We start from the raw sequence: 27622 nt of genomic DNA, 5'->3' as shown, positions 1-27622 counted from the left end.
GAGACAGACAGGAGCACAGGAGCAGGGAAGGGAGGAGCTAGGGGGAAGATCCCGGCATGGGCAGCGGGGGGTAAGGTCTTGGCTGTACCTTGATGACCTCCCCTCCGTCCACGTTCATCAGTTTTTGGAGGTTCCCGGCGAGGAGGCTGGGCTTGGAGCGCCACTTCAGCAGCCCCAGCAGGTTGACTGGGTGGGAGGAAGAGGAGAGTCAGCACAGCTTCACTTGCTGCCAGACCCGAATGTTACTGACCCCCCCCACTCCCCCATCCCACCCTTGCTGCCCAGGACAGCCAGACGGAGAAGCCCCATCCTGGGTGCCGCTCACTGCTGACGCCACGCCAGGGGAAGCAAAGGGTAAGCACCCATCATTCCTGAACTCCCAATTTTCTGTCATGCGGCCGCACATGCAGGCACTGCCACCCTCTTTACATCCCCCGCGAGAGAGAAACCGAGACCCGAAACAGCAGGACTCGGCGTTGGAGCTGGGGCTTCCCCACGAACCCATGAACCTTTCGGAGAACAGACCTCAGCAGGGGGGCCATGGGTCACTCGTGCCCTCCCTACACCTGTGCCCTCCACTGCTGGACCATGTTGGGACCCAGAGAGGGTTCCCGCACCCCTTGTGCCTGCCCCACTGTCCCAGCCATATGCCCGCTCACAGTGGCCACTCCTGCGCCAAGCAGAGCCAACTGCTGGCCCCAGATGTGCACGGGGCCCTGTGCCGACGGCCCAGCACCACTCTTGGGGAGTATCCGCGGCACATGCTGAGCACAGCCATGGCACCGGACCGGACGGTGGTCAGCACAGCGCTGCCAGGAGCAGCCAGGACCCCACTGACCTCCGACTCCCTGCGCAACTGCTGCTCAGCACAGAAAACTTCCTGACTGCAGTACCATAAAAGCACAAAACTCGGCGAAATAAAAGATTGTTACTGTAGAAGCTCTAATTGTGCTGCAGGAAGGGAATTAAATGAACACCAGTGGCCCTGAGCCCCACTCGCACTGAACCGCAGAGGCCCCAGACCCTGCCAGTGCGGCAGCGATGAGTCACCGTGCACTGCGTCCCCTGAGCTGCGAGGCTGCGGTCCCCAAGCCCCCAACCCCGCGCCAGGGCTGCGGTTTCCCCAGCTGTGTCATTGCACTTCAGCAAAAGCAGGATGAAGTGCTTCCATCCACCGGCCTTGCAGAGGCAGCGCTGCTGGCCGGGAGGGAACCCCAGCTTTTCTGCCTGCTCTTCCCCTGGCCAAGCACCACTGCCACTCGCATCCCGAGCGCGGTGCCCGCTGGCTGCCAGTGCTCCTGTGCAGTGTTTAACTCTCCAGGCAGCTGGAAACATTACCTCTAGGCATTCATGTCACCCACCCTAAGGGATGGGCAGCTGCAGGGCTTTCTGCAGTGACACAGACACCCACACTGAAAAGGTGGCCGTGGCCCAAGGGCTGGCACTGCCACGCAGCACAGCGTGGTTAGACCTGGCAAAGGGCCGGGCTGCTTGTCCCCATTACGGTGGAGGTGTGTGCGCCATGGTTCCCCCAAGCTGGACGCCTGCAAGGGCACTCAGAAAGCCCCATCAGCCCTCCCCTTCCACAGGGCCGGTGCCAGGCTGCTCGCTGCCAGCCCCGCTCTCCCCGCTCGCTTCAGGGGGACACATGCAGCAGTTTGGTCACCACCAGCACCCGCTCAAGGTTGCCGACACCTCTTTGTTCTGCCAGCTCCCAAAACATGTTGTACAAGGCAAAATCCCATCTGCAAATGCTGATGCGTCTTGTGCTGAGGTGGCACGTAGGCTCTTGGCTGCCCTGCAACGAACTGCGCAAAGCACCCACACCAGCTGACTGAGCACAGGGTTTAAAAACAGGGAGTCCCAATTCCCACTCTGATTTCAAAGGGTCCAAGGAAGGTCATGGAACCCTCAACAGCCACTCTCAGAAAGTCGCTCCAGCTCCCAGATTGGAGGCAGCGGCTCAGTCCCCCGAGGGCACGAGCAGATTAATTACCATCTGCAAGGGTTTGCACCAGCCAAGAAACTGCTAACTACCCACCGCTGCTGGCAGCGGCTCCACACCCCCAAGGTGGGAGAGCGCCTGGAAACACTTGCAGCCTGTTATTGTTTGTTCTCATTCCCTCGCCTTGGAAAACTAATCTGCGGCTAACTCAGGAGGGCTCAGGAGACAGATAAGCCAAAAGACAACCTCATTAAAAATGAGGGAAAAAAATGAGAAACTCTCTGAGTTACAGCCCAGAGTTATCGACCCAGCGATATGCAAACAGAGCCTGCAGCAAACCACATCCCAACCGAGCAGTGCGGGCTCTGGGGCAGAACCTGGATTGCCGGGAGAGAACCTGGATTGCTGCAGGGCAGCACCATCCGGGCCACAGGCATTCCTGCTCACTGCCACTCCTCTCCAGGGGACAGCAGTCCCCCAAAGCCCCCGGGACTGTGCTGCCCCACCAGGAACAGCCACTAGTCTTGGCAGTCCTGACCACGTCAAAACGCTAATTCAGCGCTCGCTGTTCCTGCTTTCCCTGCATTTTTGGCATGCTGTCCTGGTGCTGTTTGTGACAGGAGTGAGCCCCAGTCCGGCTGCGATGTGCCGGAGGGGGCTGGTGCCAGCACAGCAACACCAGCACCATGTCCCACGGTGGCTGGCACATACTAGCAGACAGCGGCCAGAGAGCCGGCCGCTGGGAGAAGTGCGGTAGCGGGTAGAAACACACTGGTGGGGTGGGGGCACAGAACCACCACCACCCCCATGGAGAGCTGGGACTCACCGTTCTGGGTCAGCTTCGTGGAGCAGACGAGCGTCGAGATTTGGAAGCTGTCCCGGGCCGACACAGTTAAGCCTGATGCACCTCCGCTCACACGGAATGAGGAGCCAGAGAGGAGCTTCGGCTCCGACAGGTTCCTCGTGGAGGGCAGGGTCAGGTACGTGCTGGCATCCTCCAGCTTCTTGCTGTCACCCTGCAAGGCAGAGCATGGCTCACACAGGGCAGCACAGCCCCGCGAGAGCCCCATGGGACAAGACTGTCCCTTGGGTTCAGGTTTCACTCCACATCAAGTCCCCTGAGTGGGGGACTTTGCTGTGCAGAATGGGGCAGGGCAAGGAGGTCAGCAGAGCCACACACAGGTAATGGCGGCTCCCACTTAATGGCATCATTATGGCTTGGTAACCTCCAGCTTGCGGGAGCCGCTGGGATGCGGGAGCTGGCCCAGGGGAATCGCTGCCTGCAGTGCAGAGCCCGGCACAGGCAGCGCAGCCGGCTTGCCTGACATTCATTTTAACAGAGCATCCAACAAAGCTGCTCCCTGCGGGACTCTGCGGGGACCTGCGCTTGGCTGGGACAACCGGCCAGGAGAGACACCGGATCCCAGCTGGTGCTACTCAGACAGGACAAAAGAACTGGTGGGTGGAAAAGCCTGGGGGAGGCCAGCGACACGGAGGAGCCTGGGGCCAAGCAGCAGGGCGCCAGGAATAAAACATGCACCTGAGCACTGCCGTGGGGACTGACTTGCAGCAGGACATTGTCCAGGTGGCCAGCACAGTCCCACGGCACCACTATCACCAGCCCAATGGTTCATTTCCTGCCTGCATGGGCACACCTGGATCTCTCCTTACCATGGCAAAACAGCCATGTGTATCCTCTACTCTTAAATTGAAGAATTAAGAGGAGATTACACCTAGGAGGACTCACTGGGGTAACTTTCTTAATGATCCTTCCATGGTCGTTTACAAGACTGGGATGCGGTGGATGTCCAGAGCTGGACAGACATGCGATGGTCGGCTGCAACCAGCGGCTGGGGGTCTTGGGCCAGGACGTACCCCACACGGCCCCCTGCCCCACAACCAGCACCAGGCGAATGATGGACCACAGCTGTGCTGCCCCGAGCTCGCCCGTGCTCACTTACAGGTTGGAATAGGGCATTTATCTTCCCCTGCCTGCAACCTTACACAATAAACTTATTTCTGCTGAAGGTCAGACAAAGATCGCAAAATTGTTTGTTGTTGGGTTTTCTCTCCACCGAGCATACCCACATCAGCCAACTGACTCGCAGGAGGCACTGCACTTCTTCCGAGGGCAGCTAAACCCTCGTAGGTTAGACTGGCTTAATTTCAGACATTTCTCGACCAACGTGAGATCAAGAGGTCTGAGGAGCTAAAAGCATATCATTCACATTCCTCTGGCAAACGAAGATAAAACGATGAAATAGCTTCTGACTCCCAGAATCAAGCCCAGGTCCTTGCCGGGAAGAGCAGGAGTCAGCCGGGGAGAAGACAAAGTGGAGCACGTCAGCTTTCACTTGCTCAGGGCTGGAGGATGCTCGCGAATGTGACAGTTCAGCGAGGGCAGCAACAACCCTTTAAGGAGGAAATGCATCCAGGAGGGAGGTGCGCAGGGTTTGATCTCGCTGCCCCAGCCTGAACCGGCAAGTCCCGAAGGTGCTCAGTGCTCCTGCCACTATGCAGGCTGTGGAGGGGACAGTCCCCCAGAGAGCCAGGGATCATGTCTGCAGCTCTGCAGGCCACAGCATTATTTAAAGAATTTGAGTGTTTTGCCCAAAAAGAACAGGGAGGAAGGACACAATAACAATTTCAAATGTGTAGGAACTGCTGAGGAAGAAAAGCGCGGGTCTGTCCCTGTCCCCAGGCTGGGCAGGGCACACGGGCTCCCTGCGGGAGAGAGGTCGGGCATCACAAGAGCAATAGATGAGGACCAGTAAGGGCAGCACCGGGACAGACAGGCTGGCTGGGTGGGGGTGAGCCTGTCCTGTCAGCAGAAGCATGCCTGAGCAAGGATGGGGCAGGAGGTGGCCAGGGCTGCCCTGGTGTGGATGGACAGACAGACAGCAGAGACCTGCAAGGGCATGCAGGTGGCTCCCAGTGAGGCATCTATGTGAGCACAGAGCAGGAGTGCTCCAGGATGACACAGCGTCAGACCCACAACACAGTCTGACATGGGACGACAGTGAGCACAGCAGGTGCTGGCAGCAGCCCATCTGCTGCCAGGACATTACGTAGCTGCAGAAGCAGCATTGGGGTGCTAAGAGGGCTTCCCTAAAATTAAAGGAAATGCGGTGATGAAGAGAAGGAGCTCCTCCATCAAGCTCATGGGAAGCAGTGGCTAAGGCCAACTGCACAGCTGCCACAGCATGTGGGAGACAGACCTGCTCATCCCAGAAAGATGCAGAACTTGGGAATGGAGATGGGTCCACCTCGAGTAACTGTGGTCTCATCGCCAAGAGCAGCAAGGAAATTAAAAATCTTCAGTTAAATACCAGAGCAGCCAAGGGGCTGAGGTGGGAAGGTCACCATTGCTGGCAAGGAACAATAAAGCAGTGTGGACACACAGAGGAAGAGTCCTAAGATCACCCTTGCAGCAGGGACCAGCTCGCACCCTCCTGGTTCCCTCGCCACGGCCAGCCCAGGGTGACACCAAAACAAAGCGAGGCAGCACGTTTATGGGGTCTTTCACACTCCGGCATCAAGGCCAACTGCATTTTTGCCAAATGAATAGTGAATTTTCCTTCCTCACTTTCTCTCTCTGCTCTCTCAAAAGAACAACCAAGCAGTTTTAAGCAGAAAAACGCTGGTGAAATCAGGTAAAGTCTAGCAAATACCTTCATGGGGACGTTCCCTACCAAGTCAGATATGTTTAAGTTACCTTTTTCTAAACAAAACTTGTCATTCGCAAAGGAGCGGCACGGAGATTAGAGATGCTGTGTGCAGGGAGCTGTGGCAGGAGCCCCCGCCACCAAGGACAGAAAGGACAGGAGGGAGGGAGGAACTGGAAACCCTCTGGGGGACTTTGGGTACGTGTCACCTGTGCAGCAGCTCCAGCAGGGACTGGGACCCCTGCCCTGCTCAGGCAGGTGCCAGGAGAGCTGCCATCCTGCAGCCTTCCCACTTCGAGGATGGGGGTCTGCCTGAACCCCCATACCTTGTACAGAACCAGGTCGTGCTCCCCGTCACGCAGCGTGGTGCCGTCCGGTCGCATCAGCTTCACAAAGGCCATGGAGAAAATCCGCTCGCTTTTGTCTTTGGCTGGGAGAGACAAAAACGGGGCGAGGTGAAGCTGGCTCAGGAGGAGCCCAAGGACACACTGTGTGGGCAGGGAAAGGGAAGGTCATCCGGGGGATCCTCCTGAGTCGGCAGCCAGAGTGGGTCCGGGAGGGGGCTGCTGGGGAAATTGTGTTTCTTTTCCTGGAGTCCACCAGCTGTGCCCATGCACAGCGAAACCCTCCCCAGGGCACTTGGGAGAAGCGGCTGCTGTGGTGCTTGGGAACCTCATGGGGGTAGAGACAGCAGCAACAAGCTGATGGGTGGCCAGAGGAGCTGCCGGGCTGCCAGCATGTGCTTCCTGGGGCAGGCAGCCATCAGAGAGGTGCCTCTGTGGGAACAAGATGGGTTTGGGGCAGGCAAGGCTTGGCTTGCGCAGGATCAGACCAGCGAGCAGCATCCTCAGCTGCAGGACTCCACAGTGGCCCTGGGGAAGGTCCTCACAGTCACAGGACATGCCACAGCGCATCCCATCACGTGTGGTTTTCAGCTCAGCGAAGGCACTGACAGAAGCACCCCTGCTCCAGGAGCAGCATGTCCTCCTGGCCACACACTGCAGCTTTGCTGCAGCCAAACACCGTGGGACGCAGAGCCAGGGCTCCAGAGAGCCAAGCACAGGCACCCGGGAAGCAGCTGCATGCAAAAGGCAGCGGTTTCCCAGAAATCTGCTGCCCACCACGGGCAGCAGGGACAGAGCAGAACAGGAGTGACAGCTTCCTTGCCCCCACACATGAATCCAGCATCGCTGATGGATCCCCACCCGGTGTGAGATGAGGGCTGCTCACAGGGCCCTCCTGCTCCCACAGCTCCTGAGCTGCAGAGAGCCCACCTCCATCGCAGCCCTTGCTGGGAACATTAGTGGAGGAAGACGTGAAGAAAGGAGATACTTACAGTCACTGGAGGAGCGATGCCGGAAGGTGAATCTCAGGTGGGTCTTGTGGACATCTTCAATTGGAACAGCAATCTGAGAAAGAGAACACGTGCCTGCATGAGGACAGGAGGGCATGGGCTGAGTGACCTGGCTGGCCAAGACCCCTCTGTGCTTGGGTAAAGGCTGTGCTGAATTGTCGGTTGCTTAAATCCAAACCCACATGCTTTCCTTTCAATTAATGAGGCTGAATTAGAGACACGGGTGTCTGTGCAGAGCTGGCGGCATACATCCATGAGCCTGCAGGAAGAGGCAGGAGTCATGCAGCGCACCCAGAGCCCCTGCATTGCTTATCGGCAGGGGCGGCAGACATCACCTCCCTGCTGCGGGACCTGCTGCAGGTTGCCCTGGGTCTCCATCCAGGAGTTAAGCCATGACATCAGCAGCATCTCCCGTCTTCCCTGAGCCGGGGACTTTTCCCCCTGAAAAGCCAGCCCTGGTGGGGAGCTACCCTGTGGCAGTTCAGTCCTGCTGCGCAGGAGGGAGGGACGCAGCCTTGGTGGGTCACAGCCCCTGTCCCACCTCAGTCCCTATGCCCCATGGCTTGTACAGACCTTCACTGTCTCCATCCACCGCTGGTGCCGCTGCTGGTAGTAGACGACAGAGCGGTACTCGCTTGCTGGCTTGTCCCCTGCGCCATGGTAAATCACATTCTGCAGAGAAAGCAGCAGCAGAAAAGATTCTTTGCAGTCAGCTCCTGACATTACTTGTTACAGATCAAATAGACTTGAAGGGCCGAAGAATTTTGCATCCCCTGCTAACCTGGGCCAGCCCCTGAGCGGTCCAGCCCCCCCACAAGCTGCTGTCCCCTGCCCACACCATGGCAGCCCCCGCCCAAGCCCCCCCAGCACAGGCGCCCCTTTACAACAACCCAGCCGGCATGGGGACATCTTTCTGACTGTCCCTTCCCAGCTGGGCTCAGAGGGCAGCGAAAGGCTTCTCCATCCCCTCCACCTCCACCAGGCATGGTTCAGCCTCCAAAAGGAGCCAGCAAGGGACATGCAACGTTCTGTGGCACAGTCATGGCTTGGCTTCCATTGCCCCATGGGAATAGCATGGGGCAGCCTATGCTGCCCCTATCAGGGAAGGAGACGGAGGTGGGGGCTGCATCCCTGGGGCAACTTCAGGGGCTCCAGTAGCCAAAGAGGCTACGCCACCTCGTTTGTGCCAGCATCAACACCAGCATCTGCACACTGTGGAGCTGCTGCCTCTGCCCAAGACAGGGTTATGCAGAGGACAGTCCCTCGCCCCAAGGCTCATGCAGTGCCTGCCATACCTGCACAACGTTGCCTGACTCGTCGCAGACGCACACCGTCACTTCCACATTCTTCTGTGTCTTCTTGTTCCCCTTGTCAAACTCGCCCTGTACCAGCGTCAGGTAGATGTCGTTCCTGACATCTCCTGTGGGGACAGCCCTGTCAGTGAGACTGGGTCCACTCTGCAGCACAGCACCCTGTAACCCCACACTGGGACTCCCAGAGACCATCCAGGGATGGTCCAACCCACCACCCTGCTTGCCTGGCATGATGACCTCCGGGTAGCCCAGTTTGCGTGCCACCACTGTGCTGCGGTCCACCAGGTGGGGATGGTCCTTCCGCACTTGGCTCAAGTCTCCCCAGAGCATCTTCAGGGACACCCAGAAGCCTGCCGGGACAGAGTGCGGGATGTCACAACCCCATACAGCTCCAATCCTGATTGCTGGGATAATTTGCACACCAAGCCCTTGCTGCGGGAAGGGGCCCAGGGCCGGCCAGGGACTGGAGCAAGCCCACAGACCCCGTGAGGAGCTGCATGGGGCGACTGCCCCAGTGCGGGGGCCAGGGGGCAGCCCAGGTCACTGAGCACAAGCAGCAGCACAGGAAAACGTGGGATGGGTCAGGGAGGGGTCTCACCCCGTCCCCCACCATGTACAACAGCGCAGAGCGGGCACGCAGAGCAGGGGACAGGTCGGGGCTCTACCTTGTCCCTTGTGGTTGATGTCCTTTGCCTCCACCGCTTTCCTGATCATGTTGTGAAGAAAATCGTTGTCAGCAGCTGCCCTGCAAACACGAGAGTAGGGCGATTCGGAGGGGCTCCTGGCCAGGCGCAGACGGGGAACCCCCCATGGCTGCTGCCCATGGCCTGGCACCGACCACCAGCAAACCCAACAGCAGCCTGGATCCGGCTGTGGCTCCCCAACCTGCTGGCCTCCAGCCTGCCAGGAGGGAGGTGCAGGATGGCACCCACAGCAGACCTGGGATCTTAAGCCCATGTGTGCCCCAAGGGGCTGGGAGGCAGAGATCCAGTGGGGGCTTCAGTATCTCGGAGCATGTTGCTGCCCATAGAAATACCCCTTTTCTAACCTCACTGAGGTCCTGGACCCGGTGACGTTGTGTCCCAAGGATCCACAGTCCCTTTGCAAAGCCACATTTAATGGAGAAATCTTTTCTCTTTGATCCTAGCACCTCTTGCCCCTTCACAGACACTGTCCCGGTGCCTGCCCAGCCCATGGAAAGCTTCCCCCCCTGCCCGCTGCCCAGCCCCACAGGACTCACAGGTGCACAGGGATGAAGTGCTGCTTGTCCTCGTCGCTCTCACACTTCCCCTTGGTGATGTCCGTGATGTCCATCACTGCAGCAGCACAGAGGCGGCAGCGTGGAGCGGCTGCCATGGGTGCTGGCAGCCCCAGCCCCCAGCGCCAGAACCCTCTGTGCCAAATCCTCCTGGGACCAGCACCCAGGACAGTTTTGTCACATCGTGCAGCCACCACTTTTCCTGTGTCTCCAGCACTGACGCTGCTGTGCCCTGGCCGGTGCTCCACAGGGAGGTCATTGTGCCCCACCAAGACCCCTCTGCCACCCCACGCCAGATGGCACCAAGTTGCACAGGGCTTTCAGCAGGAAGAAATCCAACACCCACATGGCTCCATGGCGGATGGACATGCTGCCAACACAGGGTGGGATCTGGCAGTCACCAGACAGTCACCACAGGTGACCTCAAAGCTCCAGGGCAGATTTTAGCCAAAATAAGCCACATCCAGAAACTCTCCATCACTCACAGGCAGGGGGTTTGGTGCAGGATGGACAGGGAACTGCAGAGTGGGCACCAGGACAATCCATCTGTCCTGATGCACAGCCCAGAGTGCAATTACATGCCGATATGTTCACAATTCACCTGGTAATTCTTCTGTGGCTGAGGTCCTAGCACACACTAATCAGCCAAGTAAAATCAATACTTTCCGAGTGAGCCCATCCAATGAGGATCAATATCCAGAGCAGGACCATGGGAGGTGGAGGAGGGGCCCAGGGCCGCTCCTGGGGGCACCTCTGGCAGTGCCGGGCTGGGGGGTCCCCTGCACCACACAGCAAGGAGGGATGGCTGGGCCACCCCGGTCCCTCTTATCTGCTGGGTAGGGCAGGGCCAGCCCGTGGGCAATGACACAATGGAGTCAAGGGAAGCACTTGGTTCCAGTTGTCACAGGAGCACGGATTTTCCTGACGAACAGAGCAGTTGTGCCACATCCCTGCCCACACTCCAGCACCAGACACGCATGGGGAAGACCCTGCCCCGCCATGGGGGGTTGTGGGTCAGGCTGGTGAGGGGGAGACAGGGCAGCGAGCTTGGGGGGATGGGGAGAACATGGCCATGCAGAGGCAAGCAAGGGTTGGTGTCCATACTTCGGATGAGGCTGCCTGGCTGGAAGCAGGAGCAGCCCTGGGACGTTGCTGCCCCAAACCACTGTACCCATGGCAAGTGAGCCCCATGGTGGCTGAGAGGTGGGTGCTGGGGAGTGCTGGTGTGGGCAGCACTGGGGGGTCTCCTCCCAGCACCTGTGGCAGACCTTGCTCTCACCTGAGATGCCAAAGGGCCGACGGAGGCCCGTGCTGAGCTTGCGGCTGTAGGACTCCCGGAGGTCCATGCGTCCTACCCGTATGATCTGGCACACCAGGAAAAGCTTCTCCCGCTTCAGGTCTTTGCTACCCAGGTCCTGGGGGGAGACAGGGACTGTGTAAGCTGGGCACCAGCAGCACTGTGCTGGGATGCGCCTCTGGCGGTGCCGGGTAACCACAGGCTACCGGGACTGTGCAGAAGGATGAACCAGCGGGTGCAAAGCCACCACAGGCCCCTGTGCCCAGCACCCCGGCTCTGCCTTCAGGAGCTGGGGAGTCCCCCTGCTGCTGTACCCCACAGAGGGGCTCAGATGGCAGGCACACAGCCCTGCTGCCCCAGGGAGCCTGGGGTTTCTGTGCACCCCAGGAAGCCCCAAGCCCAAGGAACAGGGACAATACCAGGGCTGGTAAAGACCAGTCTCCCCATGGGGCACTCACAGACCAGGCAGCATAGCCAAGGGGGGCACACTGCCTTGGGAGAGAGCAGGTCTGACATGGCGTAGGGCTTGGTGGGGTGGCCACACACCCCAGCTCCGGAGACCCTGCGGGGACCAAGGTCCCGCGGGTGCTGCCCCTGTGCAAGAACCTTCCTGTGGGGCTGCAGCACAGGGCAGGGTCACAACGTCAGTGCATGGGGACATGCAGCCAAAGCCAGCAGCAGGCAGGGGTCAGAGGTGGGCGAGAGCCGGGGGAGCTGGATCCCTGGGGCTGGAAGTGCTGATGCTGCTCATTAGCATTGATTTTCCCAGCTCATCTGCATATCGATGGCCCCTCTTGGACCGTCCTGAGGGTCAGCTGAGCTCTGCTGGGGCAGCGGGAAAAATGCTGGGTCAGCAGACACTGCCTGCGCCTCCTCCTGCCCTCGGCCAGGGACCACTGAGCCCGGCTGTGGGCGAGGGTTGGAGAGGAAATGGGGGCACAGGCACCACAACATCCCCAGCAACATTGCACCTGGGAGAGGAGGCCACTAGGGGCAATCCCATGCCAGGTGCCCACTTCCCGGTGCCAGGACTGGGGTCTGCACAGGACCTGTGGGGTGGGCTGGGTTGGGGGGCACAAAAGAAACGAGCAGCATGGAGACAGCAGCTGGGAGGAGCGGGTGGATTTGGCTGCTTGGAGGGGGATACAGGCTGCAGCAGGGCCTCAGGGACACCGTGCGCTGTGCTGGATGCATCCAAAATGCTGCGGGGTGGGGGGGCACCTCTGCAGGCAGCAGGGAGGGGAGGAGGAGCAGGCAGCTCTGCAGGAGGGGACGGGCAGGCAGCAGCAGCAGCAGCGCTGCTCCTGAGGGGTCTGCGCTCACCGTGAAAACAGCTTTGAGGTTGTTGAGCAGCTCGATGTCCTGGGGAACACCCGTGCTGGCCCAGTGGATCACATAATTCTCGCTGCAAGAGGAAGGCAAGGGAGTGAGGAGCCCGCAGCCAGGCTCAGGCACCAGGACAGCAGAGCCGGAGCTCGGTGGGTCCCTGCACAGTGCAGGGCCGGCCAGGCAGGGGCTACCAGCAAGCCGCCCACAAGGAAACACAACGACATGGGCTGGAGCCCTTCAGCCACGGGCAGGGCGCTGCTCGGGCCCCCATTTGTGTGCCCAGTCCATGACAGCTGCCACCACACAGACCCCTTGTCTGACCAGTGGCCCCAGTCACAGCACGCGGACTGGCCAAGTCTGGCCACCCCCAGCAGCTGCTTGCAGCTGCTCCAGGCACACCGGCTCACTGGCCCCTTGCAGGGGGGCATGCTGTGCCAGTGGTACCCAGGCTCTGGCGTGGGCTGAGCTGGCTCCTGCCTGCCATGGGGCCGCGGGCAGATCAGCACAGGGCAGCACACCACAGCACACCTGCAACAGGCCACAGCACGTTGGGCATGCACAGCCCCGAGCACGGCTGTCCCACGGGATGCAGCTGCACACCTTGCACACTGCTGATAAATCCTCCGGCTCCAGAGGAGACAATCTGGCTGGAAGGGACAACCCTCTTTCCCCTCAGTGAGATACACCAGCTCCTGCTGAGCTGGGCAGACAGCTGGGCTAGGGATGATGGGCAGCCTGGGGATCCGGGCTGGGCAGCCAGGTACAAAGGGGCAGAGGCTTCCCCACACAGGGGGAACAAGACTCGGGGACGCTGCATGGAGCGGCGTGACGGGCACCAGGCTGAGCCGGTGGCAGGGGTCGGGGAGTGAGGCCAGTCCTGCACTGCTGGGGCCCCACCTGATCATGCGCTGCTCGCCGGGGTCGTACAGCGCCATGAAGAGCTGTGCCTCCTCGCCAATGTTGCAGACAAAGTTGCGCACGCAGAGGTAGAGGCTGTGGGAGGGTGAAGCCGCCAGACGGGCACTGCAGCGCAGCGCGCTCTGCTGCGGGCTCTGCGGGGTACAAGGCCACTCAGCCCCCCAGCTCAGCCCCACAGTACGGCCTGTGTCATGGCACAGCCACGCAGGGGGCAGCAGGGCCTTGGCACGGAGGGGTCGGTGCACCGAGGCCAGCGCTGGCTCTCACCGTCTCCTCCTGGATGCGCTCTGTGATGGTCTGTGCAGCCTTCTTGTGTGCCTGGAAGAGGCTGATGATGCTGGTCCTGTCGGGGTCCAGGATATTTTCGTCCTCATCCCGCACCACCAGGTCCAGCGCGAGAATCCTGCAGAGGCCGGAATGGGGTGAGGCAGGACCCAGCACATTCCACCGGGACCCTCTTGCCCTTGCACGGGCTGGCATGGAGTCTGGGGATGCAGGCATGGTGTAGGGGTAGGACAGATCCTGATAGGTCCTGCCCAGCAGCAGAGCCCTGGCAAAGGGAAAACATCCAGGCAGCACCAGGGATGCTCTCCTGTCCCAGCCAGGGCTCATCGGCGATAGCATAGCCCTTGGCCAGGTGGCTTGCACACCCACCAGCACACTCACTGTCCCTAGCCACCATGGGATAGCCAGCCAGAACAGCAAGGACACAGGACGCCCCAAGGACACACAGCCAGGATGATGAGGACACAGGGACACTGCAGCAGAGGGGCCAAGCACCTCTTGGCATCGCACAGCCTGTGCCTGGGGCAGGGGCAGATGTTCGGGGAACCCCGCTTTCCATTCCTGCTCTCACTTGTTGCCGTAGTCGATCTTGCCAGTCACCTCTTTCTTGAGCTGCAGGAGCTCGTCCTTGGGCAGCGTCCCTGAGAGCAGCTGCGAGCGCCGCTCCATCAGCTCATACATCATCTGCATCACTTGCTGGTACCGCTCCGTCTGCCCTGCCTGTGGGCAACAGTGCAGGGTCACCGTGGGCATCCCACCAGCCCAGGACCCCCACCCTCCCGGCCCCCGGGTCTCACCACATAAAGCTGCTTCCAGATGGTGGCCCACTCCCGCAGTGTGGTGGTGATCTCCTGCACCATAGGCATCTCGGCGGGGACCACGCTCTCCGCCGCCCTGGGGAGAGGAGCAGGGAGTCCTGGAGCCCCGCAGCACCATGCGGGCCCCCACGCTAGGCAGGTGGATGGGGCCAACCCACCTGTGCCCGTGACAGGTACCTACCCACTGCGCTCTACCACAGCGCCCTTCAGGTGGATGAGCGAGGCCGGGAAGATGCCCTGGGGGAGCCAAAGCTGTCAGCACACACGAGCTGGGCCAGGCACAATACAGCTCCCCACAGGGGGCCACAGCCAGGGGCCCCCACCCCAGGACCAAGGGTCCCACAGAAGGACCCAGCCTGGCAATGACCCCAGCAGGATGAACCACTAGCCATGCCCGCACCCCCCGACCATGCCACAGTCCCCAGCAGCCCCTCACCTACCCGGGCAGCCCTGTTCCTGAGCGAGTACCCGCGGTACCAGCCTGCAAAGGGAGGGAAGGGGACACCATCAGCTGGGCTCGGGACCCAGCAGCCCATGGCAGGGCAGGGCAGGGCTGGGTGCCCGCCTGCAGCGCAGACAAGAGAGGGTGCAGGAGGACCCATGTCAGGATGCACCCCAGTATTAGCCCAGCCTCTCCCCAGCAGGGGATGGCACGGGGCCTGGCCAGGGCTGCTGGACCCCCTTACCCTCGGAAGCCTGCAGGATGTGCACCGTCTCCCCGATCTGCAGCGGGAGGTGATGCTCGCTGGTGCGCGGGAAGTTCCACACAGCTGCGGAGAGAGGAGCCAGGAGCTGTGTGTAGGGGTCCTTCACCTGGACCCGTCCTCACCCAGCACAGCCTCCCTGGGGCCCTGCGTACCCATGCCCTTCAGGGCAGTGTGCCCCACAGCTGGCCTTCCTCCATGGGGCAGAGCAACCTCAACCAACGTTGCTCATCCCCAAGAGACAGTGCAGGGTCCCAGCCCCACACAAACGGCATGAGACCCCTGAGGAGGTGCGGTGCAAGGCAGAGCAGCACTGGCCACAGCAGGGCAGGGTTGGGGAGGGGACTCTAGGCCCCAGGAGAGCTGCACCACAGCCTGCATGGCGCCAGGCACAGCAGGAGCTGTCAGCCCCCCCTCCTCCAGCGCATGGGGGTCCCCTGCCTGGCATTGTCCCCATCATGCTGCCTGTCACCCGCAACCCATGTGAGTCTGGTGGTCCTGCTCCCATTGTAAATGGCACAGGGAGGTAAATGCTAGCTGAGCCCCTGCCTGGAGCTGCAGCACTGCCCTCCTGGGGCTGGCAGCTCAGGGACATGCAGGCCAGTCCCTAGGGACAGTAGGAGCTGGTGGTGGGGGAACAGGGTAGTGGGGGCAGTGGGGTGATGGAGGCAGCGGGGTGGTGGCAACACAGGAGCTTGCTGTCAGCCAGACACTTCTTGCTGCTGCACGGGCTGCACTGGGACAGGCTGTGGTTAGTCCTGCTGCTATTTCTGGTCCTGGGGACAGTGACAGCTCTGTCTGGTGGAGGCAGCTCTGGCTTGGCCCCAGGACTGGCCGCGTTCTCCACCAGCAGACAAGTCCCCTGCAGCCATGCCTGCACCCGGGGGTCCCTGCTAGGGCACTGCCCATGCCCACCACCAGCCCTGGACAGGGCCAACCCATACTGTGACACCCCCAGACCCTCATCGCTCATTGAGACCCCTCATGCTGGCCTGGCACACCCTGCAGCATCAGGAGCCCTGAGGTCCCACAGTATCCCTTCTGCCACCCTGCCATCCGCAGGAGGACCCTGAGCTAGCCCAGAGCAGCACCCAACCCTTGTCCAGGCTTGTTCCCCTCCAGCCCCTTCCCAACCCCCCCAGGCCCCAGCTGGGCCAGGCTTCCCCCACAGGATGGTTAGTGCCCATCGGGCACAAGCAGGAACTGAGATGAGACCCTGCTCCCAGTGCTGCCCAGGACCCCGCAGGGGCTCAGCCCTTGCTCTGGGTGCTGCTGTCAGTGCAAGATGGGGGGCACGGGAAACAGCCCTGGCCAGAAACGGGAAGAGGTGAAGGGCTGCGAGAGCTGGCGCAAGGTACAGGGAGCGTGTGTTCACCAGGGGCTGGGGGGTGGTGCGGGGAACAGGGCTGCCCAGGGCTTTGCCATGACTGATGCAGACGCTGAGAGCAAAGCCCCAGCCAGGACCAGGGGCAAATTACAGGGGTGGCTCTGGGCTTGCCAGGCACCTTCCTGAGAGCAGGTCATACATGAGCTAACGATCCCTGTTAACAAGCTAACCACCCCTTGGGTGGAGGGTTCCACACTTCAATAGCCAGGCTGAGCCCAGACCCCTAGCTCAGACAGGAGGATTTTGTGCCAAGCACTGGAAACACTCAGCCCCTCTGGCTCAGCCCCAGAGCTCTTCATCCCCACCCAACACCATGCTCAGCTCTGGGTGCACAGGTCCCGCTAACAACTGCCCTGCTCAGCCCTGGTCCCACAGGGCATCCCATCACAAGCCCACCCAGCTCATTCCTGCATCCCCCAGCCCACCCAGTGCCGGCACTGCAGGGACCCAGCCCCCACCTTGCACCGCTGAGCATCGCCGCCAGCCCCACCCAGCCCGGCACCACCAGCACCGTTCACCCCGCAGACCCACACCACCACCCAGCCGCCATCGCCCACCCCTCTATAGCCCACTGCCACTGAGCCACCGCAGCCAGGGGGCAACAGCAGTGCCACCTTGGCCACAAGCGCCCTATCCTGCCAGCCCCACACTCCTCCGCCAAGCCAAGGAGCCCAGCGAGGCCCGTTGGCCGCTCAGCCCTGAAGCCTGCACTCACCCACGCCATATTTCTCCTCCTTGGTGGGCAGCCACGGGGCCATGGCCAGCTGTGCCGCAGGGGACCGGGGCCCTGCGTGGGGCGGCTGCTGGTTCCTCCTGCCGCGCTCCCCAGGTCACGTGTATCTCACCGGCTTGTGCAAACCTCCGCTTCCTCAACGCGCAGCTGGGGGCTGCAGGGACCCATCCGACCGCCTTGCACCCCAACACACACCAGGGCAGGGGTGGTGGAGATGGAGTCCCTGGCATCCCACCATGCCACCCTCCTAGGGGCCCAGGCTTGGGTAGGTCACTGGCCTTGCCCATGGGGCACAATGGGACTGCTGGCCCCGGGTGATGCTGCAGCACCACTGAGCCCCTTTGGCTGAGCACCGCTGCCAGAGCTCAGCAGCCAGTGGGACACAGGGCTGGAGCCTGCAGCAAGGACAGCCCCAGAGACCCCATGGCACAGGGAGCTGCAGGGAGCTGTGTACTCAGGCCAGCTGCACCACTGTGGACCAGCACCACTGGGACAAGGCCTCTGCCTCCTCTGCCGGCACTGGCCCGTCTTCGTTCCTTGGTGCACGAGGCTCAGCAGCACGAATGCCAGCATGGTGCCCAGACCTCCGCAGGCCCATGCCCAGCTCTCTGTTCCCTGCGGCACCAGGAGAGTAAGCGAAGCAACAGCTCAGCATCAACCACTTCCTTCCTCATGCTGCAAACCGCATCTGTCCGGCACCCATGGTTCCACAGGGTCTGGATGCTCCTTCTCTGGCCCTGCTCAGCCTCGAGCCAGTGTGGGCCAGGCCCTCTCCTCCTGCATGGCCATGCTGCTGTGGCACCCCCTGCTCCCCGAGACCTGCTTATGGCCAGCCCAGGCAGGGCTCCTGCAGCCAGGCTTGAACCACATCTCCATCAGCCCCTTTGAGGCAGCATCAGGCTCCTTCCTTGTGCTGCCCATACCCCCTTTTCAGGCCCTCATCTCCCCCTGCCAGCCTGAGCCTACACCGGGGTCACCTTCGAGTGCAGCTCTCCCATCCCATGGGTCATGCCCAGCTCCAGGGCAGTCACCCCTGTCCCAAAACCCACTCCAAGCTGCCCTCACAGCCCCTCCAGCCTGAGGAAAAGACGATGGAGGCAGACGGGGAGCACAACGAGAAAGGGATCTTCAGCAGGTTTCAGTGAGCTGGGCGTACAAGGGGAACCCAGAGGCAAAGAGGTGGCCAGGGAGGTTTAAGGGCCTCTGAGCACAAAGGCTGTGGACAAAGCCTCTGCCCAGATTGCTGGCAGGGATAACCCAGAGATCACCCCTCCGCCAGCACCCTCCCCGCTGCCTGGGCAGCTGCTCCCGGGCGGTGGCACGGTGGGCTCCCTGCCCGGGCTGGCAATACCCGGTGCCAGCACAGCGCGCTGGGGCAGCACGCAGGGCCGTGCCAACGCTGAAGCCGGCAGCAGGGGCCTTCGATGCGGGAGAGCCGCTGCCCAGGGCCGGGGCCGGCGGGTCACTGCCGGAGCTGCGGGGGCAGAGCGGTAACTGCAGGCGGCTTCGCAGTTTCGCTTTCCGCCGGCAGCCGGGACTCCCGGACCCCGCCGGCGCGCAGTCCCGGGGCCAGCAGGGACGGCACGGCTCGCTGCCGGCCTTTGCCCCGCTGCCCGGTCCCCACGGCCCCGACGGGAACTCCGCGCTCGGGGGATGCCGGGCCGGGCCGTCTGCCGGTCTGGCAGCTCCACCTGCCGGTCCCGACCGGCCGCACGCCGGGAGCCGCCGCGGGCTGAAGGCGCCCAGTTCGGGTGCAGGGTCCCGCGGACGGGATGCCCGGCACCGGTACGGGATATCAGTGGGCTCGGCACCGCGCACCATTGCAGGCTGGGCACCGGGAGGCTCGTCCCTTCGCTGCCCAGCGGCCCCGAAGCCCGTTCTGGCCCGGCCGGGTCGCCACGCAGGCAGAGCCGCGCCTAGCAACGGGCCGCGCGCCGGCGGGCGGGGAACGCCCCCGCGGCGCTGATTGGCGGCCGCGGGCAGGGCCACGTGACGGCGCCGCGGTCACCTGACGCTCTCCCGAAGCAGGGCCCGAGGTGGCGGTGGCGGCGCGCGCAGGTGAGCGGCGGCCGCGGCGGGCCGGAACCGGAACCGGAACCGAGAACCGGAACCGAGAACCGGAACCGGAGCCGCGGCTCGGGGGGCTGAGTCGGGGGACCCGTCCCGTCTGGTGTGGTCCGCCCGGTCCCGTCCCGGTGCTCAGGTGCCCGGGCCGGTCTGGTCCGTCCCGTACTAGTGCCCCCCCGGACCGGTCCGTCCCGTGCCATTCGGGTCCGTCTGCTGGGACCGGCCCTGTGCTGCTCGCCCGCCTCCAAGGTGTCCGCCCTGTCCCACACCCCTTGCCCCCCGGCCCGGTCCCCCACGCACAGCCCGGTCCGGTCCCCTGCACTCTGCTCGGTCCTGCCGTGCTCTCCCCAGTCCTCTGACCACCCCTCCGGTGCCCTGCCTGCCCCCGATCCCCCATACCCCAGCCCTGTCACCTGCCTGTCCCTGCTCCCCACGCCCAGGCCGTGTCAAAGCCCTGCCTGTCCCTGCCCCTCTCTGCCTGCACCTGCCTGCCTGTCCCCGTCCCCTGTGCCCCACAGGTCCCCCCCACCCCAGCGGGACAGGACGGTGGGACGCACCAGGCTGCCTCCTTCCAGGGACACGGGCGAGGGTAGGTCAGTGACAGACTCCCCCAGGTCCCGCTCCACCTCCTGCCTGCCCTTGCAGCACCGGTGCTGGCATCCCCGCCATGGCCGGCTGTGGGGCCCCTGGCTCCCCGCCCCGGCAGAGTGGCCCTGGCTCCACGTTGGAGGAGGAGGAGGAAGATGATGACCCAGCCCTGGGCTGCGATGGTGACCTGGAGGTGAATCCCTATGATGGGCTGCCCTTCTCTTCCCGCTACTATGAGCTCCTGCGGCAGCGCCGGGAGCTGCCTGTCTGGACCACCAAGTACAGCTTCATGGAGCACTTGGAAGGCAACAGCGGCATCATCCTGGTGTCTGGTCCCCCCGGCACTGGCAAGAGCACCCAGGTGAGTAGGGGGCCATGTCAGGGCATCCGGCCCTGCTGGGGGCTGCGTGCAGCTGGGCAGGGCCATGCTGCTGCCTGGAGCCCAGCACAGGGCTGTGGTACCAGCTGTCCTGCTGACAGGCTCTCGCCGTGCCTGCTGGATTCCCAGCTGAGCGTCCTGTCCCTCCCTCTCAAAACACCTGCAGTGCCGCTGTAGGCAGCAGCTGGGTGGTGCCTCGAGGCTGAGCGAGCCACAAACCCTGCGGCACAGGAGCCACTAGGCTCTCGCCCCTGACAGAGCAGTGTGGGCTGACAGGCCCTGGGGTGGAGTGGGGAGGTGGGAGCCTGGGCAGCTGTGGGCAGAAGCATGGAGATGGGACTGCAGTCGAGAGGCAGCTCCCTGACTCCATGTCAGCATCTGAGCTTGTGGGGGGGACAGAGCAGACAACAGGCCCCACAGGGTTTCGTCTCCGCCACGGTACCTGGGAGCGTGCCACTGCGGTGAGCCTGGCATAAGGCAGGGCTAGTGTGGAGCCAAGCGGTCGCATGCCAGGATGTGCCGGGGCAGGCGCTGGGGCCCCGGGCAAAGCCACGGCACGAGCCGGGAAGTGCTGCCATGACAGCCCCGGGAGTGGCTGCTGCAGCAGCTCAGGGTATCAGGCAGGTGCAGGATGTGGTGCAGGGAGGGGAAAACAGCCCCTTCCCAGAGCTGGGCCCAGGTGTACAGGGTGGCGGTGGGTGGACAGTGGTGGGTCCGGGGTGCCAGGATCCTGCCTGCCCGCCCCAGGGAGCTGCTCCCATCTGACAGCCCCTGGCGCAGCAGCCGGAGACGTCATCATGCAGACTTTGACCAGGGGAGGGATCACCTGAAAGCTGTGGGGGCAGCCATGGCCTCCGCAGCGCTGGACACGGGCTGGATCACTGCGTGGCAGCTGCCAGCCTCTGGGGCTATCAGGGTGTTGTCAGTGGGCTCGGGGCCACTTGCCCGAACCACCTCCCTTGGGTGTAACCCTGCTGCAGCACGGGCCTGGGCTGCAGCACCGGCCAACCCACAGGGTGCTGGATTTGGGGAATAAAGCCCTTGCGTGGGCCCTGGCCTGGTATGGCCCCAGGGTCGGGCTGCTTTTGGGTGCAGACACCCTGACTGCAATCCCTGCGGGGGCCTGGGACCACCGTACCCGGAGCAGACCAGAGGATGTGACTTAATCCACATGGAGCATCTGATCCTGCACATTAGTGTACCAGCACCCCTCAAACACGGTGTTGCCACCCAAAGTGGGAAGAGTTGATGCACAAGCTGGGTCCCTTCACTGTTCTCATGGCCGAGGGCTGGCTGTGTCCTGTGCTGCTGCCCTCGCCAGTCTTTGCAGGCAGCAAGGTGGTGGAAGGGAGGGTGCAGAGCCATGCACGGAGACACAGCTGAGCACAGCTTATCCACGGGGCAGTTGTGGGGTCAGGTGGAGAAGCAGAGTAGGCTGCATGCCCACCCGTGGTCACTGCCAGGCACATGGGTGACCCATCTTCTCCCACCCGGCTGTGAGGTGGGCTCTCTGGAGGCAGCCCCTGGGCAGGACCCTGCCTGACTGTGACTTCGGGTGCTGGGCAGACACAGGGGCACCGGCACCTGCTCTGGGGGGCACATAGGGCAGGAGGAGTGAGAAAGGGGGGCATGTGTGTTGGAAGCAGTTAAACAGCAGATTTCTGGTCCCCACTGTTCAAGGGACATCCACACGGCCCTGGGACTGTCACACACCACCTGGCCAGGAGCTCAGGCAGCTCCCTGGTGCTTCCTTCCCTGTTTCTCACCGTGAGGTTTCCTGGGGTGGTGTGTGATCCCTCTGGCCCCATGCGAGGTTGCTCGTGGCCCTGCCCTGGCCTGTGGCTGCTGCAAGGTCTGGGTCTCATGGACCTAGCCAGTGACCAGTGCTCTGTGCTGAACCTGACCGGGGACCTGCCCAGCTTTCCCTGGAGAGGAGTAGGGGGCCTGTTAGAATAGATCAGGATGGCTCCAGTCCGAAGGGCCCAGTAGCCATCATCTGGTCCAACTGCCTCACCACTCCAGGGCTGACCAAAAGTTAAAGCATGTTATTAAGGGCATCGTCCAAATGCCTCTTGAGCCCTGGCAGGCGTTAGCTGGAGGCACCGCTCTGTCTGAGCTGGCAGCTCTGGCAAAGGCAGCGCAGCACGTACCCTCCAGACCTATTTTTCCTGGCAAGGTGGAGGCAGAGAGGAATGTTGTCCCATGTCTTTGCTGTAAGAGCCAGGGCCGTGGCATCCCATATCAAGGCAGAAAGCTGCAGGGATGGGGTGATGAGGCTTTGGGGTCTGTGTCATGGGTTGCTGGGGCTCAGAAGTGATCAGAAGGGTCCCTCTGCCCTTTTTGAGGGGCATGGCAGGTGCTGCTCCATGATGGGGAGAGGAACGTCCTGGCACTCCTGGCTGTGGCCGTGCTGTCCGCGTGCCCTGACCGGCGTTCTGTCCCTGCAGATCCCGCAGTGGTGCACGGAGTATGCCCTCTCCCTGCAGTTCGCCCACGGCCTGGTGGCCTGCACCCAGCCCCACAGCCTGGCCGCCCTCAGCCTCTCCCTGCGCGTGGCAGATGAGATGGACCTCAACTTGGGCCACGAGGTTGGCTACTGCGTGCCCCATGAGGACTGCTGCACCATCGAGACCATCCTCAGGTACAGGGACGGGGGTGCCCCCTCCCCGGGCTGCCTGTGCCGACAGTGCCCATTGCACCACACTTTAATCCTGCTGAGCTCCCCAGCGGCAACGTAATCTCTTAATCCAGCCTGGCCTCATTGGGGAGTGAGGAACTAGGCTGCTGGCTGCCCAGGCCCTCCTGGGGCTGCGGTGGGGGCTCCTGCCATTGGGGAGGGGGCAAGTCATGCTCCCCCAGGGCTGTGTGGAGGGATGCCCGTGGGGGTGCAGCCCACGGTGCTGGGGGTCCCCGCGGCTGCCCTACACTGACAGGGCTGGTCCATGGCAGGTACTGCTCGGATGAGATGCTGCTGCGGGAGATGACGTCAGACCCGCTGCTGCGGCAGTACGGGGTGGTGGTGCTGGACGAGGCACAGGAGCGGACGGTGCCCACTGACGTGCTGCTGGGGCTGCTGAAGGACGTGCTGCGCCAGCGCCCGGCGCTGAAGGTGGTGGTGGTCACCTCGCCAGCCATGGAGGAGCGGCTCCGCACCTTCTGCGGGGACCCCCCGGTGGTGCGGGTGCCAGGACCTGGTCCCCCTCCCCAGCTGCTCTACAGGGACCCACCAGCCCGTGGCCACGTCGCAGCTGCCTGCCAAGCTGTGTTGGACATCCACCGGCGGCAGGAGCCTGGCCACATCCTGCTCTTCCTGGCCAGCGAGCAGGTGGGCTGCAGGCTTGTTTCCTGAGGGACTCACCATGCCACAAGGCAGGAATGGGGGCAGGGGGAAGGTCTGGGGATCTATCTCAGCTGTGTGTGGGGAGCCCTGAGGACAGCAGGGGTTGCTGCTGGGGAGTAAACTGCAGGAGCTGGAGCTCCTTTGCAGAGGTGCCATGCGCATCGTGTGGGGTCTTTCTCCCCAGGGCACCAGGAGGCAGCCGCAGGGCACGGTGCAGCACCCTGTCCTGGGGATGGGGCCGCTCCAGTCATCGACGGACTCATGTGCCCCTGTCCTTCCCCACAGGAGATTGACGAGTGCTGCAGGGCCATCCAGACCGAGGCCATGGCGCTGAACCCGGGGCTGGGCCCGCTGCTGGTCCTGCCCCTGCACCCCGGCGTGGGCCGCGCAGCGCAGAAGGTGTATGAGGTGCTGGAGGAGGGCAGCCGAGAAAGGCGGGTGATCGTCACCCACTGGCTTGCCGACTCGTCCTTCTCTCTGGGCACAGTGCGCTTTGTCATCGACTCGGGGCTGGAGCTGCGAAATGTGAGTGTGCCAGCCTGCACCAGGGGTACCAGGACGGGGAGCCGAGCGGTGGCTCTGCTCTGGGGCACAACCAGCAGCATGGGCTGAGGCGAGTCTGGGGAGGGGGCGATGGGGCTGCAGCAGTCTGTGTTGTCTGCTCAGCCCACATCCTGCCAGCCTCCCCCCTCAAGCTGGGGGACACTGTGTGGAGGGCAGGATCTGACCCAGGGAGGTGGCAGTGGCAGCACTGCACCAGTGGGGCAGAGGGGCCTTGGGAGAAGGCAGGGGCTTGTCTGCAGGTGTCTCTTCTCATGGCCTCACCTGCAGGTCTACAACCCCCGCATCCGGGCAGAGTCCCAGGTGCTGCGTCCCATCAGCAAGAGCCAGGCAGAGTCGCGCATGCAGCGAGCCGCAGGCAGCCCCCCAGGTGAGAGCCCCTGCCCGCGTGTCCCCTGAATGTGCCTCCTGCGGGAGAGGGCTGTTGTCCCACCCCGCTGGGGCTCCAGGCAGCCTGTGGCCCAGCACGCTTCCCTGCCCACCCGTGCTTGCTGCCCTGTCCCTGGGCTCCATCCCTCCCACCATCGTGGCTCACGGCCCCTCTCCTGTAGGCACCTGCCTGCGCCTCTACTCAGAGGCCTTCTACGAACAGCATCTGCCCCCCAGCCCCGCGCCCCACGTCAGTGAGACCAGCCTCAGCCGCCTCGTGCTGCTGCTGAAGCGCCTGGACATCGCCGACATGGGCCAATGTGACTTCCTCGACCGGCCAGGTAACGCCTGCGGGGCATGGAGGGGCTGTGCATGGCATGGCGGGGCTGGAGCAGAGAGGTGCAATAGGGGAAGCCGTGTGGGAGGAGATGGAGGCTGGGCATGGCTGTGGCCATCACTGCAGCCCGGGTTGTCTCTGGAGAGGGGCTGGAAGGTCCCAGGGGTGCAGGAGGAGGATGGGCTGCCTGGTCCTGACAGCTGGCTGACATCCTGCCCCAGCCCCGGAGTCGCTGATGCAAGCGCTGGAGGACCTGGACTACCTGGCCGCCCTAGATGATGATGGGAACCTGTCAGAGGTGGGGATCATTATGTCAGAGTTCCCCCTGGACCCCCAGCTCTCCAAGGCGCTCATCGCCTCCTGCGAGTTCGACTGTGTGGAGGAGATGGTCAGCCTGGCTGCCATGCTCACAGGTACCATGCCGAGGGGCTTGGAGCCTGCTCTGCTGCTGGCGCAGGCCATGATGCAGCCCACAGAGAGCCAGCACTGGCAGGGTCTATGCTGGCGGGCACGTGGTGACCTTTGCTCTGTGCCATCCCCAGCTTCCCCCTGCTTTGTGCCCCCTTCCACGCACCTGGAGGAGGCGGTGACCATGCGCCGGCGCGCCCTGCTTCACCCGGACGGAGACCACTTCACCCTCATCAACATCTTCAACGCCTTCCAGCAGCGTGAGTGCCAGGCAGGGGCTCAACTGCTGGCGGGCTGCACACCCTGCGGGTGTCCCACAGCTCCCTCGCGCGTCCCCTGCTCCTTTTAGGAGCAAGCAAGCACTGCAGCCACATTTGTGACCCCATCCAGGTGCCCCAGCCTTGGCTGTGAAGGGGTCCCAGCCCCAGCGTGGGGGCCGTGCTCTCTGCACAGTCCCTGTCCCCGCTGCACTGAGGGGACACGGTCTAAGGGTGCAGCGGTGCCTGGTTTCATGGCCTGGGAGCCCCCAGCCCAGCCAGACCACCTGCTTCCGTGCGGGGTCTTTGTTCATCCACCCCGTCCCCGCGCTGCTGACCCCGCTCTCCCCGCAGACAAAGCGGACGAGGGCTGGTGCCGCAAGCACGCGGTGAGCGGGGAAGCGCTGCGGCTGGCGGGCATCGTGCGGGCAGAGCTGTTGGAGGTGATGCAGCGCATCGAGCTGCCCGTCTCACCCCCCGCCTTCGGCACTGACACCAACGTGCTCAACATCCAGAGAGCGCTCATCTCTGGCTACTTCCTCAAGGTTTGCCGGGGCGCTAGAGGGGGCTCGGCTGCGGGGCCGGGGGTCGTGCCAGCCAGCCCTGCTCCCCTCCTGCTCCACTCCCCAGGTGGCCCGGGACATCGACGGCTCCGGCAACTACGTGATGCTGACGCACAAGCACGTGGCCCACCTGCCCCCCGCCTGCTGCTACCTGTTGCGGCAGCCCCCTCAGCGCCTGCCCCCCTGGGTCCTCTACCATGAGTTCACCATCTCGCAGGACAACTGCCTCCGCATAGTCTCAGAGATCCAGCCCCAAATGTGAGGATCTTGGGGATGGGGAGGGACAGGTTGTGCCCGGGCTGTGTCTGTGCATGGCTCCGGAGCTGGCATTGGCCAGCTGGCCTCTCCTGTGGGCAGGTGGAGCGTGTGGGGGAGCAAAGGAGGCTGTTCTAGGGAGGACCCTGGAGCTGGCTGCCCCTCCTTGACACCCTCTGTCCCTGCAGGCTGGTGGAGCTGGCACCCCAGTACTATCTCAGCAACCTGCCACCCAGCGAGAGCCGTGACCTGCTGATGGAGCTACGGGAGAAGGTGGTGGCCGTGGAGGATGTGCCGGCAGTGCCAGAGCCGCTGGGAGAGGTGGCTAGTGAGGAGGATGAGGAGAGGGAAGTCTGCGTGCTGCAGTGAGCTGGAGCCACCGGAGCTCCTGTGTCGGGGCTGCCTGGGCTTGGCTGTGACCGCCAGGGACAGGAGAGCCCCGGGGGGGCTGTGCTGCTGTGGGGGCCGACCCGATGCCCAGGGAGGCGCAGGTAGAGCCTGCTGCTGCCACAGCTCTGCGCCACAGTCGTCGTGCCAGTGGCCACGGGACCGGCCCCCGGCATCTCCCCTGGGGACAGAGCCCAGTTCGGGGGAGCGCTGGCCCCAGACCGGGGGAGTCGTGCAGGCCCTCCACACCTGGGCTCCTTCACCCCGTGTTTCCCCTGGGGCTGCTGCGGGGCTGGGGCTGCCGGCCCTGCCTGTCCCGCTCCCCCCACGCCGAGGTGGGGGAGCAGCGCCCCGAGGCTGAGGGGCCGCTTGTGGGTCTCTCCTGTATAAAGTTTTGTGATCTTTGCTCCTGGCTTCACGTCGTGATTGCGGCCAAGAAGAGATCCAGTGCGTGCTCCCCCCAGCCCTCACGCCCCTGTGGGGCAGCTCTATGCCCCCTACCCCGCCCCCACCAAGACTCCCTTCTCCCAGGGGGGTTTCTGAACATGAGGCATCCCTGGTCTTTCTAACCTCCCGCCTCCGGTTCTGGGTTAGCGTGCCACTGTCACCGGCCACGCCGACACGCCGAGGGGCAGCCCTGGCCTTTGTGGTGGGTCTTCCCCTCCCTGGTCGCGCGCTTTTCTGCAGAAGTGAAGGGGAAGCTGCGGCCAGTGGCGGGAGGGGGCGCGTGGCAGTCTGGATGTGCAGCCAGTTTCTGCTCCCCCCAGGATGGGACAAGGCACGGGTGGTCTCCCGGGGTGAGGTGCTCCCCTCCCTCCCCCTCCTCAGGGTCCCCCTGCCTGCCTTGGGGTCCTCTCCAGCTTTCCTGCAAGTCCCACTCCTCTTGCAGCTCCCTGGCACCACAGCCAAGGGATGAGTTTCTGCCTGGGGGGCTGGGGGTCCAAGCATGGGTGCTGTGCTCCAGCCCCTACCCCAGGACGGACCCCTTGTCATGGGCATGGGGCTGCTCCATCCCAGCAGCTGAACCCCCTGTCCCTCTCCTTTCCTTCCTCCTTCCCTCCGCCCTTTCCTCCCCGCAGCCCACATGTGGGAGCTCCGCTGTTCT

General features: G+C 63.3%; 2 protein-coding genes across 3 annotated transcripts in view; one reads left to right on the top strand and one right to left on the bottom strand.

Annotated features, from left to right (window-relative positions):
* The window catches only part of LOC128910374 (dedicator of cytokinesis protein 2-like), a 77826-nt gene extending 60730 nt beyond the window's left edge, over nucleotides 1-17096 (bottom strand). Inside the window, exons 1-19 of the mRNA XM_054203502.1 lie at nucleotides 16989-17096; nucleotides 14869-14952; nucleotides 14623-14663; nucleotides 14364-14419; nucleotides 14162-14258; nucleotides 13936-14084; nucleotides 13347-13482; nucleotides 13059-13213; nucleotides 12156-12237; nucleotides 10815-10950; nucleotides 9518-9593; nucleotides 8943-9022; nucleotides 8502-8627; nucleotides 8260-8384; nucleotides 7538-7636; nucleotides 6947-7019; nucleotides 5937-6040; nucleotides 2772-2961; nucleotides 89-186 (exon numbers count right to left, since the gene is read on the bottom strand). Of these exons, the coding sequence (XP_054059477.1) occupies nucleotides 89-186; nucleotides 2772-2961; nucleotides 5937-6040; nucleotides 6947-7019; nucleotides 7538-7636; nucleotides 8260-8384; nucleotides 8502-8627; nucleotides 8943-9022; nucleotides 9518-9593; nucleotides 10815-10950; nucleotides 12156-12237; nucleotides 13059-13213; nucleotides 13347-13482; nucleotides 13936-14084; nucleotides 14162-14258; nucleotides 14364-14419; nucleotides 14623-14663; nucleotides 14869-14952; nucleotides 16989-17031 (1950 nt within the window). The 5' untranslated portion in view covers nucleotides 17032-17096. The remainder of the gene's footprint in view (nucleotides 1-88; nucleotides 187-2771; nucleotides 2962-5936; nucleotides 6041-6946; nucleotides 7020-7537; nucleotides 7637-8259; nucleotides 8385-8501; nucleotides 8628-8942; nucleotides 9023-9517; nucleotides 9594-10814; nucleotides 10951-12155; nucleotides 12238-13058; nucleotides 13214-13346; nucleotides 13483-13935; nucleotides 14085-14161; nucleotides 14259-14363; nucleotides 14420-14622; nucleotides 14664-14868; nucleotides 14953-16988) is intronic.
* Nucleotides 17097-19014: 1918 nt separating this feature from the next.
* On the top strand, nucleotides 19015-26923 carry DQX1 (DEAQ-box RNA dependent ATPase 1). 2 transcript variants are annotated; one of them, XM_054203598.1, is made up of 12 exons: nucleotides 19015-19064; nucleotides 19719-20022; nucleotides 22488-22681; nucleotides 22990-23365; nucleotides 23666-23905; nucleotides 24212-24311; nucleotides 24493-24651; nucleotides 24869-25060; nucleotides 25190-25315; nucleotides 25667-25857; nucleotides 25943-26133; nucleotides 26319-26923. In XM_054203598.1, exons 2-12 carry the CDS (start codon nucleotides 19741-19743, stop codon nucleotides 26497-26499), a joined length of 2232 nt encoding a protein of 743 aa, XP_054059573.1. In that variant the 5' UTR covers nucleotides 19015-19064; nucleotides 19719-19740; the 3' UTR covers nucleotides 26500-26923. The 2 variants fall into 2 exon arrangements, with proteins under 2 accessions (XP_054059573.1, XP_054059574.1); XM_054203599.1 differs by lacking the exon at nucleotides 19015-19064 and adding an exon at nucleotides 19088-19322.
* Nucleotides 26924-27622: the final 699 nt, after the last annotated feature.

This window comes from Rissa tridactyla, chromosome 5, assembly GCF_028500815.1.
Source record: "Rissa tridactyla isolate bRisTri1 chromosome 5, bRisTri1.patW.cur.20221130, whole genome shotgun sequence".
NCBI classification, from domain to species: domain Eukaryota; kingdom Metazoa; phylum Chordata; class Aves; order Charadriiformes; family Laridae; genus Rissa; species Rissa tridactyla.
The sequence above is the reverse complement of the archived record's forward strand: the minus strand, read 5'-3'. Positions and strand labels throughout refer to the sequence as shown.

Excerpts from the sequence above, each read along its gene's own strand:
- DQX1 (XM_054203598.1), top strand. The coding sequence starts at position 19,741 with ATGGCCGGCTGTGGGGCCCCTGGCTCCCCGCCCCGGCAGAGTGGCCCT. Across the intron at positions 24,312-24,492 it reads AGCCGCAGGCAGCCCCCCAG|GCACCTGCCTGCGCCTCTAC; the intron begins GTGAGAGCCCCT and ends CCTCTCCTGTAG. Across the intron at positions 26,134-26,318 it reads TCAGAGATCCAGCCCCAAAT|GCTGGTGGAGCTGGCACCCC; the intron begins GTGAGGATCTTG and ends CTGTCCCTGCAG.